Consider the following 17,743-nt stretch of genomic DNA (forward strand, 5'->3'; position numbering starts at 1 on the left):
TTTTACGATTAGTCGACTAATCTAATAATAATAATTATTATTATTTTTATTTTTTTTTAAACTAATTTAGCAATGAAATTTTTGTTGACGCTTATCAATTCACAAAAAACATATTGGAACACTCAAATTATTTATTAAAGTACAAATAAACACGTAAATAACAATAATAAATCACAAATAAACAATGAGTTCAAATGCTGATAGAATTAACTAGTATAGCCTCCCGATTGAAAAGATGGTCTCTTAAACTGATGGTTTACAACTTTTATTCCATCCTTGATGTAAACACACTGTAAGAGCTACGTTGCACACAAATAAAGCAACATAATTAGAAATTAACAAAAACTTTTCACCTTTTTCCTTTTAAACCTTATTTATATATCAATGAATTGCCTATATGAATTGCATTTACCTTAATTTATTACCTTATCATTGACAATCTCTCCCTTGAGTGCAATCACTGTATATACTGTATATATTTATGACCTTTTAACCTTATATAATTTTCTATACCATAAAATAAACCATAACATGAAATAAACCTTTCAATTAGCATTAAGAACAATAGTAATAGCACTTATAGGCCCATTGTCAATGAAACATTATTATTTAGTAAGGCGACAGCACCCTCTGGTGTACAAAAAATGAAAAAAAAAAAACATTTACAAACTGCGTGAAGGCGCTTGAGGTTTTTATTCACGGCCGACGTGCAGCCAAGCTTGGCATTGAAGAGACAGGACAGAAGAGTGTACTCTCCTTTGTTTCTTTGAAATAAGGCAATGTTTTGGACACTCTGGTGCGCTTTTTTTTGGGCTTTGTGCCGCTTTCCCCGCTTGCAAACAGAGCATCCGACATTCTAACTTTCCACGCATATATTTTTTAAACCCTTCATTAACCGTCGACGGGATGTTGTGCTCGTCGACGGATTTACGTCATCGATGACGTCGACTATGTCGACTAGTCGGGACAGCTCTAATTATTATATCATTTCAGATGTTATTTTGGTGTTTTGTAGTGACACTAATGGTTTGGTAAACTTGTTAGCATGTTCTTTATGCTATAGTTATCTGAATAACTCTTAAAAGCTGTGTTACGTTAATATACCAGCCACGTTCGCATTTCGGTGTTAATGCATCATGTAACATTATCATACTGTACACTTATTCAGCATGTTGTTCTCTATTGAATTTTTATTATAAATTGCCTTTCAAGGTGACAACGTATCTGTTCTATGTGTTGGATTTTATCAAGTAAATTTCCCCCATAAATGCGATTTATACTGTGGTGCGACTTATATGTTTTTTTTGTCCTCTTCATTGAGCATTTTTGGGCTGGTACGACTTAATACGCATGTGCGACTTATAGTCCGAAAAATACGGTATACCATCGTGAAATATTTGCCACCCCTCAAAAAAAGTCTTGTGTTTTCTTGTGCAACAAGTGGAATTGGGGAGAGTCAGGCGAGTGGGCCGAGTTCTAGCAGCGACAAAGTTGAGCGAAGTCACTCCCAGCCGGAGTCAACGGCGACTGGCAGAAGGAGTGTGATGGTCGCAGAAAAAAATATGACAAAAAGGAAATGGTCGTGCCACATAAAGGTATTGTACTAAACCCACATTAAATGCACATGTATGCATGCATTTAAATACTATTTATATACTGTTTGCTTGATTAACACTCTAAACTACTCGCGCTTGGGCTCAAATGCATTGTACTCCATGTGACGCGTGACATCAATGGAAAGCAACTTCAGAACGAGCATGTAGCGGCGATGAAGGAAATTTATTTTGTTTTCCTTCATTTAATCATATATTTCTTTGATACCTCAAAATTAGGGCTGTCAAACGATTAAAATTTTTAATCGAGTTAATTACAGCTTAAAAATTAATTAATCGTAATTCATCGCAATTCAAACCATCTATAAAATATGCCATATTTTTCTGTAAATCATTGTTGGAATGGAAAGATAAGATAATGGATATATACATTCAACATACGGTACATAAGTACTGTATTTGTTTATTATAACAATAAATCAACAAGATGGCATTGACATTATTAACATTCTGTTTAAGCGATCCATGGATAGAAAGACTTCTAGTTCTTAAAAGATAAATGTTAGCACAAGTTATAGAATTTTTATATTAAAACCCCTCTGAATGTTTCTGTTTTAATAAAATTTGTAAAATTTTCAATCAAAAAATAAACTAGTGGCCCGCCATTGTTGATGTCAATAATTACACAATGCTCATGGGTGCTTAAGGCCATAAAATCAGTCGCACCCAAGCGCCAGGAGAGGGCGACAAAACTCCAAAAAAACACAAGTAACAAGTTGGCATTGCACTGTGCTGTCATTTTAATCTGTTTGAGCGGGGCATGTGTGTTAATTGCTGTTAATATTGCTGTTAATATTTTAACGTGATTAATTAAAAAAATTAATTACCGCCCATTAACGCGATAATTTTGACAGCTCTACTCAAAATACTTCACACTGTGTTTTGATTTCGTCATCACATGAGGATTACGGTTCTTCACACTTTTCGGTGGTAAACCTTTGGTTTTGACCGAAAACCGAAAATGCCATTTTAGCTATTTTCGGACGATAGTTTTCGGAGCTGAATTTTCGGTCACACCCCTAATTTTAACCCAATTCACATTTTTTTGGGTGTCACCTGGTCTTGATGAAAAACCTCATATTTCATGGTTTGCTGAACTTTCTGTAATACCCAAATTTGCCACGAGATGGTGCATTTTAAAATCAAAGCATTCAGAAAAAAATTATATTTCAATGATAAAAACGAACTAAAATGAAAATGCTTACGAATTAAACAGGGGGTTTACTGTATACTGTATTGATAATGTAGGTGTCCTCAATGTGGTTACCTGTGATACTGCTGTCTGATGACCCTCCCAGCAAATCATACAATTTCTGGTGCTCAGTGTCTTGCAGAATTTTGATAAATTTAGAGTACCATCCAGGGGGACACCTCACAATTCTTTTCAGAAGTTCGCGAGCCGCATCTCTGAGTCCTTGGTTGTCTGCTAGGTGAGTGATCTAGAATATGAATTATCACAGGAAACGCTCATTAGAACAAGGTAACTGCTTTTAATAGAGAACCTCACAAAATTTTGAAAATTTAGAGCATTTAACCTAAAATGGAATAAGCGAGAAACAGCACATGCAAATTCCACAATAGCATTACTAAAAATTATTTACACAATGTATTGATAAAAGAAAGGTTTTGGCATTTTGGAAATGTTACTTAATCTATTTTTAATGAACCAACTGTGCCTCCCCTCCTTTAGTATTTTATTTAATGAGTCACTTCAATGCATAATACATTTTTTAGATTTCTATTTCAAGTCTCCCTCAAATGGTAAAATTCAGAGCAGGTCTTGATTGGGGAAAATTTCCATATACGTCTATTTCAATGCCTCTCTAGGATTTTTCTGGTTTCTGCATTGCAAATCTTTTGTTGAGGTCACTGGCAATGAAGTGGGCAATGGCATACTTGAGTCAATCATAGCTTGAATTGAAATTTGCCATTCACTGCTTGTTAGAGAGCAAGACGTTATGCAAAAGTGCTCACACTTTTAACAGTTGGACATGTGCATTGAAAAGTTTAAAGAATGTCATGAATGAAACACTACGTTTGTTTATGTTTCGGTTTTCCTTATCATTGCTTTACATTTATATATTATACAAATTAGTGTGTATGTAATAAAATGATTGCATTTGTCTTCGGTGTCTCTGTAACTAAAGGAATGTTTTTTTTTAATTAATGTATAATTATTTTAATTGAGAAATACAAGATAACAAACCTACAAATAACTAAAAGTGTGTTTTGTCTGCCATCTTGTGGTCATGACAGAATTTTGCTGATGTTTAATTTAACCCACACATTTAACACGCATGAATTATGATTTGTTTTATTCATCTTTTTTAAACTTATAGACCCTACCCACCGACGTCACAAAATCACGTGATCGCTGTATTGTTCCGCCCCCTTGTCCGTCATTTTGTGTCTGTATTATCAATGGTCTCAATTGATCGAGCAATTTATAATGCATTTCATGGAAGACCCGGTGCTTTCGGATGCCGTAAACTCACTTGATGCATTGCATAAAAGGCGTTATGTGGAAAAGCTTCAGTTCATCCATTCGCCAGATCCATATTTGATGCCTAAATCGATATTTTTCGACCCGCTGTCTTCGCCCTCTCTGCCTGACATCTGCTACCCTGATATCTACAACTAACTTGTCCACACAAAATCAGCCTATTCTCACCAAAGTTTGAAAAACTTTAAGAGCAGCACTCTAAGCAACATTATCCCGTGTGACCCAATTTTCTAAAATGGTGACAATCAATTTAAAAAAAAGTTGACTGCGATGGCCGACGCTTCAAGGATAGGTGGATATTGGACTATTTCTTCAATAAAACACGCAACAACTGTGTCTGCCTCATTTGCAAAGAGACAGTCGCTGTTTTTAAAGAGTTCGATGTGACGCGATAATATTACCGAACAAGACACGCTAACATGTACGACAACATTACAGGGAAGATACGCAGCGAGAAATTATAGCAACTTGAAGCTAATTTAATTTCACAGCAGCAGTATTTCGCAAGAGCCTGAGGATCGAAAGAGAACGCCACAAAGGCGAGATTGTTGAAATTATGAATTAAAAAAAAAAATAAAGCAAATGTGGCACACAGAAGGGCTTGCTAAATTTTTTTTTAAATGTATTTTTCTACGTAAATCAGCCCAGGTAGCCCCCACATTTTTACCACACCAAATCTGGCAACCAGTTCAGGGTGTCCCCTGCCTACTGCCCGTAGTTAGCTGGGATAGGCTCCAGCACCTCCGCGAGCCTCGTGAGGAAAAAGCGGCATGGAAAATGAATGAATGAATGAATCTGGCCCCCTTTGCAAAAAGTTTGGACACCCCTGTTTAACTGCTGATCCGTAGACGAGGCCAGCTTCTTTCACTTGTTACCAGCTAAATATTATTCAAAAAATAAAGATGGTGGAAGAAATAAGCATCTTTCATTTGAAACGGTATGTTGTCAGCGATTAGCCTAGCAATGATCTTAATTGTGGTTGTCAGCCCAAAACCATCTAAATATACAGGTATATTAAATGCATCTTACCAGATATAAAATGACTACTACATAATCTGTGGTAATCGTTTGGAGCCCAGTTTTCTCATTGAATTGCAGCAGTCCATCTCATTCTCCTCTCCGGGTCTCTCGGAATACGGTAGAACCTCAAGTCTCTCCGTCTATCTTCTCTGTTATTGCAACCGACCGCCACACACGCCTTCACCATTTTGATTATTAATGTTAACGAGCAGAAAAACACGCCATAATAGGAGGAATTTACGTAGCGGTAATGCATCAACAACGACGAGTTGACGGACAATATGGCGCGGGGGCGTGGTTATGACGTCATGTGAGTAGGGTCTATAGCAGGGGTGGGCAATTAATTCCACAAAGGGCCGCAGTGGGTGCGGGTTTTTGTTCATACCCATCATGAGGACAGCCTTTCACCAATCTGGTTTCTTACAAGTGCAATCAGTTGATTGCAGTCAGGTGCTCCTTGTTTCCACTGAAACCTCATTGGTTATACTGTGTGTGCTGAATCAGTTGGAACAAAGACCAGGACCCACTGCGGCCCTCAAGGACCGGTTTGCCCACCCCTGGTCTATAGGGCACTCATTTAACTCAAGCTGCCATTGACGGCACGAGACATCCGAGACAACTAATTCATTTTGACTTGCCCCCCACCCCCCTCCACTCAAAATACATTAGACGTCTCGTGCCAACAGTGACAGCTGAGCATTCATGGCCAGTCTTTATAATTTAAATGAATTGGACGTCTATCACTGTCAATGGCACGCAATGAGATTATTAGTAATTATTAAAAAAAAAAAAAAAACCAAAAAAAAAAAAAAACCATAACAGTAATTAATAATGAAAAAAAGGTATATGTATATAATAATTGTTATTATTTAAGTTATTTTTAAGAGTTAACTATGTAGTGTATTTTATTCACGGAACACAAAAGAAGGATAGGATAACATAACATAACGTCACATAACACAACACTTAGTTCGAAGATGCACTCACTTTGTCGCGGTCATCCTTGCTGATGAGTTCGTGTGAAAAACAATGAGTGCACACCTCTTTAGTGCTCATGTCCAACAGACTGGGAACCAGAATGTCAATCATTCTCATACAGTCATCGTTTTCAGCCTCTACCTTGGGGTCAGGTAACTTTCCCCGCATGTAGTCGGCCGCGTGTTTACATTCCGCGTTGGACAAGGCGTCCACGAAGGCCTGGAACCAGCCTACCGGGTGCGGTTTGCGGAGGACGGCGTCTATTAGGACGTCCACCGCCGCCGAGTCGCCGTCGGTCCTGGCTCTTTGTCTGACACGTTCCTTCTGCTCGGCATCGAGGAAATGAAGATGGTCCAGCACAGGATCCACTGCGACATAAGTTCGCAACCGCAATCTAAAGCTTTCGATGAGGTTTTCATTGATTAAATCGTCGCTATCCCTATCCGCTGCCATGTTTCACTCTCTCGGTAAGGTTTCCTCCAGTGTTTCGATTATGGAAAAACGAAAGTTTAATCTGGAACTTTCGTTTTGCCCCAGTACTGTGCAGTACTTTATTCAGTCGAAAGATGTCAGCATCGGACAATATGTGCAGCAGACCACAGAGTACATACAGTAAGAGGTGTCCATAACGACCACACTCTGCTACAGTGGAAAGTATAAAATGATACAAAACAGTATAAGTACTGTTTCGATTCCATATATATATATATATATATATATATATATATATATATATATATATATATATATATATATATACATATACATATACACACACATACAGTGCCTTGCAAAAGTATTCGGCCCCCTTGAATCTTGCAACCTTTCGCCACATTTCAGGCTTCAAACATAAAGATATGCAATTTAATTTTTTTGTCAAGAATCAACAACAAGTGGGACACAATCGTGAAGTGGAACAACATTTATTGGATAATTTAAACTTTTTTAACAAATAAAAAACTGAAAAGTGGGGCGTGCAATATTATTCGGCCCGTTTACTTTCAGTGCAGCAAACTCACTCCAGAAGTTCAGTGAGGATCTCTGAATGATCCAGTGTTGTCCTAAATGACCGATGATGATAAATAGAATCCACCTGTGTGTAATCAAGTCTCCGTATAAATGCACCTGCTCTGTGATAGTCTCAGGGTTCTGTTTAAAGTGCAGAGAGCATTATGAAAACCAAGGAACACACCAGGCAGGTCCGAGATACTGTTGTGGAGACGTTTAAAGCCGGATTTGGATACAAAAAGATTTCCCAGGCTTTAAACATCTCTAGGAGCACTGTGCAAGCCATCATATTGAAATGGAAGGAGCATCAGACCACTGCAAATCTACCAAGACCCGGCCGTCCTTCCAAACTTTCTTCTCAAACAAGGAGAAAACTGATCAGAGATGCAGCTAAGAGGCCCATGATCACTCTGGATGAACTGCAGAGATCTACAGCTGAGGTGGGAGAGTCTGTCCATAGGACAACAATCAGTCGTACACTGCACAAATCTGGCCTTTATGGAAGAGTGGCAAGAAGAAAGCCATTTCTCAAAGATATCCATAAAAAGTCTCGTTTAAAGTTTGCCACAAGCCACCTGGGAGACACACCAAACATGTGGAAGAAGGTGCTCTGGTCAGATGAAACCAAAATTTAACTTTTTGGCCACAATGCAAAACGATATGTTTGGCGTAAAAGCAACACAGCTCATCACCCTGAACACACCATCCCCACTGTCAAACATGGTGGTGGCAGCATCATGGTTTGAGCCTGCTTTTCTTCAGCAGGGACAGGGAAGATGGTTAAAATTGACGGGAAGATGGATGCAGCCAAATACAGGAACATTCTGGAAGAAAACCTGTTGGTATCTGCACAAGACCTGAGACTGGGACGGAGATTTATCTTCCAACAGGACAATGATCCAAAACATAAAGCCAAATCTACAATGGAATGGTTAAAAAATAAACGTATCCAGGTGTTAGAATGGCCAAGTCAAAGTCCGGACCTGAATCCAATCAAGAATCTGTGGAAAGAGATGAAGACTGCTGTTCACAAACACTCTCCATCCAACCTCACTGAGCTCGAGCTGTTTTGCAAGGAAGAATGGGCAAGAATGTCAGTCTCTCGATGTGCAAAACTGATAGAAACATACCCCAAGCGACTTGCAGCTGTAATTGGAGCAAAAGGTGGCGCTACAAAGTATTAACGCAAGGGGGCCGAATATTGCACGCCCCACTTTTCAGTTTTTTATTTGTTAAAAAAGTTTAAATTATCCAATAAATTTTGTTCCACTTCACGATTGTGTCCCACTTGTTGTTGATTCTTGACAAAAAAATTAAAATTTTATATCTTTATGTTTGAAGCCTGAAATGTGGCGAATGTCTATATGCTGACATAGCAGATTCATGGCACATTAATCTTCCGAACTATTTTTAATATGTCCGTTTTACCCTGGAAACCCCCGTTTACAGACGTCGCGCAACCACTTTTGTTTCAACCCTGCCATAAAACGAAAGTAACTTATTTATTATTCAAAATGTCTTTCATTTTTAGCTTAGAATCATTAATCGATGTCCAATATTTCGTTTAAAAAAAACAACTTAAAAAAATTATTCACTCCCATATTTTAAACTTTTAAACAAATTACATCACAATGAGAATAATGGCGTCTGTAATAAAATCACGGATATCTACCTCAACTATCGCTTAATTGGATTTTTTTTTGCTACTAACATTTTCCCCTATATTTTAGATCAGGGGTTTTCAACCCAGTCCTCAAGGCACACTGTGGGTCCTGGTTTTTGTTCCAGCCGATCCAGCAGAGACAGTTGAACCAATGAGGCTTCTGCTAAAACAAGCCACACCTGACTGCAATCAACTGATTGCACTTGTAAAACACCAGATTGGGGAAAAAGTGTTGTCATCTTGTTTGGTAAGAATGAAATCCTGCACCCACAGTGTGCCTTAGTGGAATAGGTTGGGAACCCCTGTTTTAGATGATTAATCGATCCAAAGAAAGAAAAAAAAAAAAAAAAAAAAAAAAACGTTTAAAAGGGTAAATATATGAAAATGAAAATCTTGACCACTCATTGATGCCTGCGATTTCTGCATCGCGACCCTTGTGATATTACCATGTGTTACCCCTAAAATCCCCCCAAAATCCAGCTGTGGCCATTCACAGCTATGTCTTGACACTCAGAGATACATGCTACATGGAGTTTTTGGATCGAAACAAGGTAAGTATGCCATAATACCGCATTAAAATCATGGCGTCTTTAATTCTGCTCTCGCGTGCTCTCACCTTCAGATAGGGTTTTGCTGTTTAATTTTTTTTTTTTTTTTTTTTTAATGCCCTCCTGTTCAAAATTTTTCTTCCCCGAGAAAATTGAGATTTTAATCTTTCCAATGATGTATCACACATACATATAGGGCAATTTTGAAATTTGGCCAAATTGTGGGTCTCAGAGCGGAATTTCAAGTCACCTGAGTGTTTTCCGCCATATACAGTATATAATTTATTTATTTAGTTTTATAATTGAATAACCATATATGTTCTGTTTTAAGCCTACATAGGGCAAGTGACTGCTTTGGGTGGTTAAAGAAAATTTAGCTGTAAGTATAATTAGTTATTATCAAATATATTTTTCATTAATAATAATAATTATTTTAAATAAAATGTTCTACCTTATTTAATACCTTAACAATATATTAATAAAATAATACAACTAATACAAGTAAAAACAAATACACTCTCGTTATGGACCCTAATGTCACTTTAAAACGGGGCCGGATCTATGGGGGGGCCGGGGTGGGCACGGCCCACCCAGACGTGAGTCGTGCCCACTCAATCAAAATGTCGGGAATATCTGTTGTAGCGTCACACTGGATATAGAGAACCCATGGAGAATTGGTCTCAGCGACTTTTTTTATTGCAGGATTAACTGTTGGCCGCAACCATGCCGAACAAGCAATCACCAAAACAAGCTGTTTTTCCAACCTCGTTTGTTATCTGCGCACTTCCTCTCTCTCCTCCAGACACATTCTCGCAGTCGGACATCCGGGTATTAATGACGTCACCAGCCACAACAAAGCGTCGCCATATTGAAATGGGGGCAAAACGAGTCACAAGCAGTTGCTCTGTCGTGCATTGTAGTACAAACGCGTTGAACTTTTGTCTTATTTGTCTTTTTTTCCGTCGGATTGACTAAATGTTGCCGTGTTGCGGGTTGTAACACAAGGAAGAGTTCGGAGCCGCATTTGAATTTCTTCATTCTTCCTCGTGAGAAGAAAAGGACAAGCAAATGGCTGAAAGCAATCAATCGAGGAACAGTAAAAGAAGATGGTTCCGTGGACCATTCACGCCAGTGGGAACCTAAATCCAGGCACATTTACGTTTGCAGCCGACATTTTATTACTGGTGAATAAATTTTAATCGATTTTTTTTTGTTGCCCCAATTAGCTGCTAGGATTCAAAAGACTAGGCAGTGGTTATTATTACCGTAACTGACAACTCGCAAAGCGTTATTTTTCTTTTGCTGTGAACTGCTCTGATCGGTCATTCGGTATATTATTGGCCTGGTGGGAATTGGTTATTTTGCCGTGACGTGTTCACGGCTAAATAACGCTTGGAGGCGAATTGCCGGTTACGGGAGACAATCACTCCGCATATACTACCAATTTTCGCAGTTCCACACAGTATATATTCCACGTAATTGATAAAGGTCAACTTACTGGGTGACTTTATGAGGTAGTTGTAGATGTTTCTGAACTCCACTGCTCCACTGCTTTTTATCCAGCCATCAGCTGCGACTTTGAATGGGCAGATTTGCAGGCCAATACACGCTAATTTTAATTTGTATCGCCTCCTCGCGTCTGACGGCAGTGACTCGTGATATTAAATCATGTTTAAGACGTTTTTATGAAAAAAAGACGCAAAACACAGCTGAAATATATGAATTTCAGACGTTTGTCTACGGATGTTTACCTGTGCGTGCCCCCATCTCAAAATGGCGACACGTTGCTAAGTGAGATGACGTCATCGTGACATCACGCCGACTGCGAGAATAAGTAGATGAATGAAAAAAACAACAACAACAAAAAAATAAACCGCACAAAAATTAATGCAGCCTTAACGGGACACAAGCCAGTGTCCTACTTGCGCCGGTCCCAAGGCCGGAGAAATACAGAGGGTAAAAAAAGCCTGCACTGGGGGTGCCCCCTCAAGATTTCTTAGTGCCATCTCTGGTGGGTAAACCTAGATCCGGGCCTGCTCTATAATAGATTATTAAAAAAAAAAAAAAAAAAAAAAAACAAGGTCATAGTACAGTATTTAACTCATAGTCCACCACTGACAACAATAGAATTCATTTAAACTAGGAGGACTAGGTGTGAATGCTCAAGTTTCAGTGCCATTGACATTTCTAGACATTGACTCCATTTTGATTGTCATGATGGATTGAACGTCCCGCGCTGTCAATGGCACCCAATGAGTTAAATGAAGCCCTTATCAGACTTATATTCCACTAAATTCCTGTGTAAGCTCACGCAGGATTTACCCGGGTCATGGCTTTTCAGTCGTGGACATCAAGTTTAACCAGTTTGCATTATTTCATTGCAGTGTTTTTTCCTTATTCAGATTTGTTTCAAGAGTACAGTTACAGTTAGACCTCACTTTGATAGTTAATGCAGTTATTGCAATTTGGTTGTTTTAACACAATATATTGGTTTATTTACATTTCAAAAACCAGAAGCCATTCATTTACGAATGTGATTGCACTTTAGTTAACATATTTAAATGTTCAGATATTAAGATGTGAACGAGGCAAAATAACATGCTTTTTCTTTCAAATATATTTTTTATAATCATTTGTTTCAGATGTACTGTAATTATTTTCTGTGTAAAAATTAATTTGGTGTTCAAAAAGTCTTTTTTCAAACTTGAGTCTTGAAAAAGAGGGGGTCGTCTTATAATCAGGGCCGTCTTATATGCGGTACTATGAAAAATATTAGGGACAAATATTATGAAAAACAAAATCAATGGCCTGATGGATGCTTGCCTGGCACTGCCAGACTGTTCTCCCTGTATTTTTCAAACACTGAGAGAAAAGTCTGGGAACCAGCCCATTAACGGCCTCTCGCGCCGGTACAAAATCAATCGACAAATCAGATTTGTTTATTTGCGTGACGTGTTCTTAACGAGCAACGTCACTCTTGCGCGTCGAAAGTGGTCTCCACAACAACACAGATGGTGAACGGGAGAGCCGAGAATGTGTTCCAATCCACGGTAAAATCAGTTTTAAATGACCAAAAACACATCGACACGAGTCATTGACAACAGTCTGTCTCGCGCTAGCCATGTTGAATAAACTCCGCTCTCTTCGTATGTTTACTTCCGCGCGCAAGTCCCTCGTCCTGCCCTCGTCATTTTACTAACGTCACGTCTGCCCGTCGCTGATTGGTCCACTCCGCTGTCTGTTTGCTGTGGCTTGCTCCGCCTTGGAAATTGTATCCGCATAAATGGTGGCCAGACTCAATAGCTGGAACAGCGGTGAGTCTGGTGTACCAGGCAAGATGGATGCATGTTTGACATCCAATATTCAAACACCGCTATTGGAGCCAGGCAGTTTCACCTGTCAAAAGCGTACCGCACAAATGCTATTTTTAGACCGTGACGTCGCCATTGTAACATGGAACTGGGACATTATAGACATGCCTTTGCATACAACCCATGTTATTTCTGCTTGTTTTCTCCGGTAATCTTTCAAAAAAGAACATGCTGATCAAACAGTGCTGCTAGGGAACTTGTAGAAACGACTCTAGACATTACAACGTATTAAGGATGTTTTCTTCATTCGTTTCTCGAAACCAAAAACTCGGGAAAAATGCAAAGAATGGATCAACTTGCGTGGGCGTCCAAAAGACCAGTTTAACGCCAGCAAGGTGAAGCCATTCACATTTCATTTGCAGTAAACATTTTTTGGGCGCCATGGTCCTACAGAGGAGGAAGAGGTAAGCCATTTTGATATTTTTACTTATTTTTTAGCATGGCGTTTTACCGTGCTGCTTCTGTCTGACAATGAATGACCTGAAAAAATTAAAATGGTATTTGACTACCACTGTTACCTTTTCTGTTGTAAAAACAAAAACAACTTAATTACGGGGGAAGTGTAAATAAATTATAGAATTAAAATTTGTTATTAATGAAAAAATTAAAAGTGTTCGATGGCCTTCACTGAGTTGCATTTGCGATCGCTACACAAAAATAGCAATGTAAATTGCCCCCAAGAAGGGTCAGAGACGTAAGACAACCAGAGGATATAATATATAAGAAAGACAGGGCATATGGTGGTAAAGGATCGAAAGATTGTTGATACAGGAGAATTTCATTGTCAGTGGCGTAAGGCAATGCACACAAGAGAAAGGTGTCGATAAAAAAGCTAACTCTGGATCAGGTCGGCTCTTTTTCAGCCCTTGACACTCAAGCCATCCCTTTAACTGAACATTTGTACGTTCTTCCACATCTTTACCAGTGAATTCGGCACCAGGGACATCATTTTCGCACAGAATTGGTAGGTTCATCTCAGTAAACATCTCGTTCATACACTATTTCCTTTAATTTATGATTGGGAACAAAGGGGAGGTTGACCCGCCTAGCAACAATTGCTAACGTCATCAATATTAATGAGCAAATGTGACGTGTTGCTTGCGGTACGCCGTTTTGAAATTCTTATGATTCCTGCTTGAATTTAACGAAGGTGAGAGGGTGCAACATGGATTGAAAGAAAAGTCATTCTCTCCTCATTTTATTCTCTCCTTTTATTGCCGATCCGACAGTTTCAAAACAAATATACTACTTTCTAAAATAACTTACGTAGCAGTAAAAAAAATAGATATATTTTTTTAAACATCTGGCAATATGATGAATTCATTTTTTTGTCTCTAGCAATATGTCAATGTACAATGCCACCAAAAATGTGCTGGGAGATGAAAGAACTTGTTGATATGTTAACAATAATCTGATGTAGCATTTGTATTTGCGGTTGTAGGCACGAGACCCTATTTAGGGGCTGTTCATGTGCAAAAGCTAACCTTCTAAAAGAGACAAGTATATTGACATCATTATAATATATGCTACTTTGGGCTAGCAAATGGTGCAAAAACAATGACTATACAGATTTAAAAAAAACATGCTTTCGTCTATAAATGTTAGTGTCATGTACAGTAGGTGCACACCAGTGACCTAAGTTATAATGCACATTTGTATAAAGAGGACAATTACAGTATTCTGGATACTGTAAACTGCAGTGCAATTGTCCATAACCCCTGAGTCACACTTCAGAGAAGACAGGCATACAGCCAAGGATACAGAAACAGTTATCATACCTCAATTTTAATGCTGCATTACGCAAATACATGCAAAAATATTTGGATGGCTTTAGCCCAGTAATTCTGGCTTGATTTCATCCAAATATGTCTGAACAAAAATGTAACTTTTTTCCCCTCCTTTCTTTGTGACTCGTAGTTTAGCATGCAAACATTTGGGTCTCGTGTTACACGCTAAATATGTGAAGAAAAAAAACATCCTGGACCTGCAGGATAGTTGGATTTCATTTGCTCATCTTGTGTCTGGGTGAACAGCATATTGATAAGGTCAGATCCATCCCTTCATCTGGTTTGCCACTAAAAAGTGAGGATTTGGTTGGAAATAGTACAATGAAATGAAGCACTATGTTATGTTTGGCCAATACCGTTAGTGCAGAAATGTTAAATCAATGAATAGATTTCTTTTGGAATAGACTCTTTAACATTATATGATTTTGATCATTTCTATTCAGTCAGCAGTGTCCAATGCCTTCATTTTATTTTATTTTTTAAGTATACATATCAAAAACACTTTTTCCTATACAGTACGTGTTTGGGAGATTTCACTGTCTTTTTTTTTCTTTGATACTGTATATAAGGCTTTCATCCTTCCACCCTACTCCATAGACCACATTTACTAATCAGGTTGTTGTCACACCACAAGAAACTAGCATTTGAAAAACTCTGTAGACTTTGTATAACCATTATACTGTATATAATTTCCCTGAAAATGGCTAAAATTTTGCTCTCAAGACAACTTGCTACTTTTCATATTTCTGCTCTTTTCAAAACAGCTTATAATACTTTTCAACATAGAGTTTATTTTTATATTCTACTTAAAAGCGCATTTTTTTGTGTACAAAATCCTACTAAATTCTCATGAGAACAGCTTGGAGGCGACTGCTGGTGAATATGTCCTCTTAACTATCGCATTTCAATTCTATCCGACTAACTTCCCAATTTTTCAAGCAATATGATTTATTTGGGCCATTATGGTAAGAACAGGCATATTTCTTTTTTTTTGTACATATGCTCAGACATACAGTAATGTATGTGTGAGGTATTGCATATACCTGAATGGCTGTTGGTGGTTTATAGTGGCGTTGGTGGTGGTTTGCACTCTTCAACTGCATTGACATTGGAAATACTACATACAGATGACAGCGGTACTTTTGCACTGCAAGAACAGTATTTCATTCAAATGCATGGGAAAAACACATTAAATATACTACCAAGCAACTGCAAATCATGAATATATATTTGTCTGTTGCAGCATGCTGATAAAAAGTGACTACTATGTAATTACAGCAGTACAACCCAGAGGTTAGAGGACAAATGCTGAAGGTTTATGGCCTCGGTAACTCCTGGTCCGAGTCAGGTCTGTGGAGTCCACTGGCATTAAGGATGCAATCCGAAGGAGGTGAAGAGGAAGAGGATGTTGGAATAAGGATCAGTGTTGATTGTTGATCCCTTGTAATCTCTTGTTGTTGCTGCTGCTGTTGTTGTGATTCTCTTTGTCTTTTTAAAAGCAATGTTGAAAGGTTATCCTCGACCGGCACCGTCAGGCTGGCCAATCTCGGCACAGAGTCTTTTGATTCCCGGAAGGCCCTCTTTACTTTGTGGTTTGGACCCTGGTTGGGAAAAGATTTACAAGATTTAATTCCACATGATTGTAAGCTGCATGAAACCAGGCAACTTTTCTAGTTTTTTTTAATTCAATGCTAATGATAGATCTGTTTGCAAAAGGAACTTTAAGATACAACAAGCTTGAAAGTTTCCAGAGTGAAGGTTTAATTTCAAAAACTCAAAACATCCCGTTTTGATGAAATACACACTTGCATCTAGGGATGGGAATTGATAGGACTTTTACGATTCCGATTCCATTATCGATATTGCTTAACGATTCGATTCTTTATCGATTCTCTTATCGATTCTAATTTGGGGAAAAAGAAGAACAAACGTTTGATTGGCATCGAGTTTGTTTAATCAGAAGTCACAACCTTACAAACTCACAACGAGATCAAAAGAGGCCCAAAGCCTCAATGTTAACTGTGGCAATAAGTGGCAAATACACAAGAATGTGTAACATTTTACTGAAACATTTATCTAATAGAAATAAAAAATATTGGTATATATTGGCAGATAGGTTGTTGTTCTGCCTTTGGCAATATGTGTTAAAACAGGGGTCCCCAAACTTTTTCCTGTGAGGGCCACATAACTTTTCCCTTCTCTGATGAGGGGCCGGGGTCAGTTTGTAACAGAAAAAGTGTGACGATTGCAGAAGTGCATAAATGTAAAAAATTATTGTTTTTCAGAAAGCCACAATTAAATAACCCTTTCTGGATTCTTCACTGAATGAAAGTAAATAAAATAAAAATAATAATATAATATAATAATAATAATAATAATAAAAACACTTTTAATTAAATACATAATAACCAAATAACCCTCTCTGATTTCTTCAAGGAAAAGGCCAGGAAATAAATAAAACGTTTGAGAAAAAAAAAAAAATTCAAAATGGCCGGACCAAATGTGGAGGCGGGCCGTATTTGGGCCGCGGGCCGCAGTTTGGGGACTTCTGGGTTAACGTGTATTATTTACCATTACATTGAAATGCGTGCCTTTTAGTTTTTGTGGCGCTTACACGCTCAAGTGGGGGCGCCCTTGCGCTTCCTCACGCGAAGAAGAACGCGCTCACGTGAAGAAGAGCGCGCTTACACCCAAAGAAGAAATGCCGCATCCGAGCGAGTGAGCGAGTTAGTGAGAGAGGGAAACACTTCTACGAGCCTACGTTCTTTGTTAATGTTAATATCTACAGAGGCAACGCCTGTATGTATCATCTTTTGTGTTGTTGTTGTTGTGTTTCCACTCGCGATCGGACACTTAAATCCAGTTGTGTAGTGGTTTGAACGATGTGCTAATGCTAGCGAACGAATGCTAACCATTTGTTATTACTGTTATTAGCAGCTAATCATCGCTGATTTACGTTGATGCAAACCTGTTTGTTATTGGGGACGAAATTGATTTGTTTAATTTCTATTCTTAGTTTCACTCTTCAAGTGATGGTTGAATAAAGTCAGCAAATTATACCAACGTCTTCTGCATCGTCATTTGGGAGTTTAGCTAGCTGTATAGCCAGGATTGAGCCTTAGCCTCTCTGTGAGGACAGCGCAGTCGTATTCCCTCCCGATGCAGTTATCTCCACCTTGCAATGACTGCAAGTCGCTTTGTTGTAATTTTTCCTCGTGAAGTGAAGACACACTTTCGAGCGTTTGAACCTAC

General features: G+C 38.4%; 2 protein-coding genes across 5 annotated transcripts in view; both read right to left on the reverse strand.

Moving 5' to 3' along the window:
• ifih1 (interferon induced with helicase C domain 1) overlaps positions 1 to 6,615 on the reverse strand; it is a 39,461-nt gene extending 32,846 nt beyond the window's left edge. For both annotated transcript variants that reach the window (XM_057853009.1, XM_057853008.1), the window contains exons 1-2: positions 6,124 to 6,615; positions 2,881 to 3,052 (exon numbers count right to left, since the gene is read on the reverse strand). In XM_057853009.1, the coding sequence (XP_057708992.1) occupies positions 2,881 to 3,052; positions 6,124 to 6,567 (616 nt within the window). In that variant the 5' untranslated portion in view covers positions 6,568 to 6,615. The remainder of the gene's footprint in view (positions 1 to 2,880; positions 3,053 to 6,123) is intronic.
• Positions 6,616 to 13,912: 7,297 nt separating this feature from the next.
• LOC130926900 (potassium voltage-gated channel subfamily H member 7-like) overlaps positions 13,913 to 17,743 on the reverse strand; it is a 99,563-nt gene continuing 95,732 nt past the window's right edge. For all 3 annotated transcript variants that reach the window (XM_057852219.1, XM_057852220.1, XM_057852221.1), the window contains one exon: positions 13,913 to 16,092. In XM_057852219.1, the coding sequence (XP_057708202.1) occupies positions 15,808 to 16,092 (285 nt within the window). In that variant the 3' untranslated portion in view covers positions 13,913 to 15,807. The remainder of the gene's footprint in view (positions 16,093 to 17,743) is intronic.

The sequence above is a fragment of the Corythoichthys intestinalis genome, chromosome 12 (assembly GCF_030265065.1).
Source record: "Corythoichthys intestinalis isolate RoL2023-P3 chromosome 12, ASM3026506v1, whole genome shotgun sequence".
NCBI lineage: Eukaryota > Metazoa > Chordata > Actinopteri > Syngnathiformes > Syngnathidae > Corythoichthys > Corythoichthys intestinalis.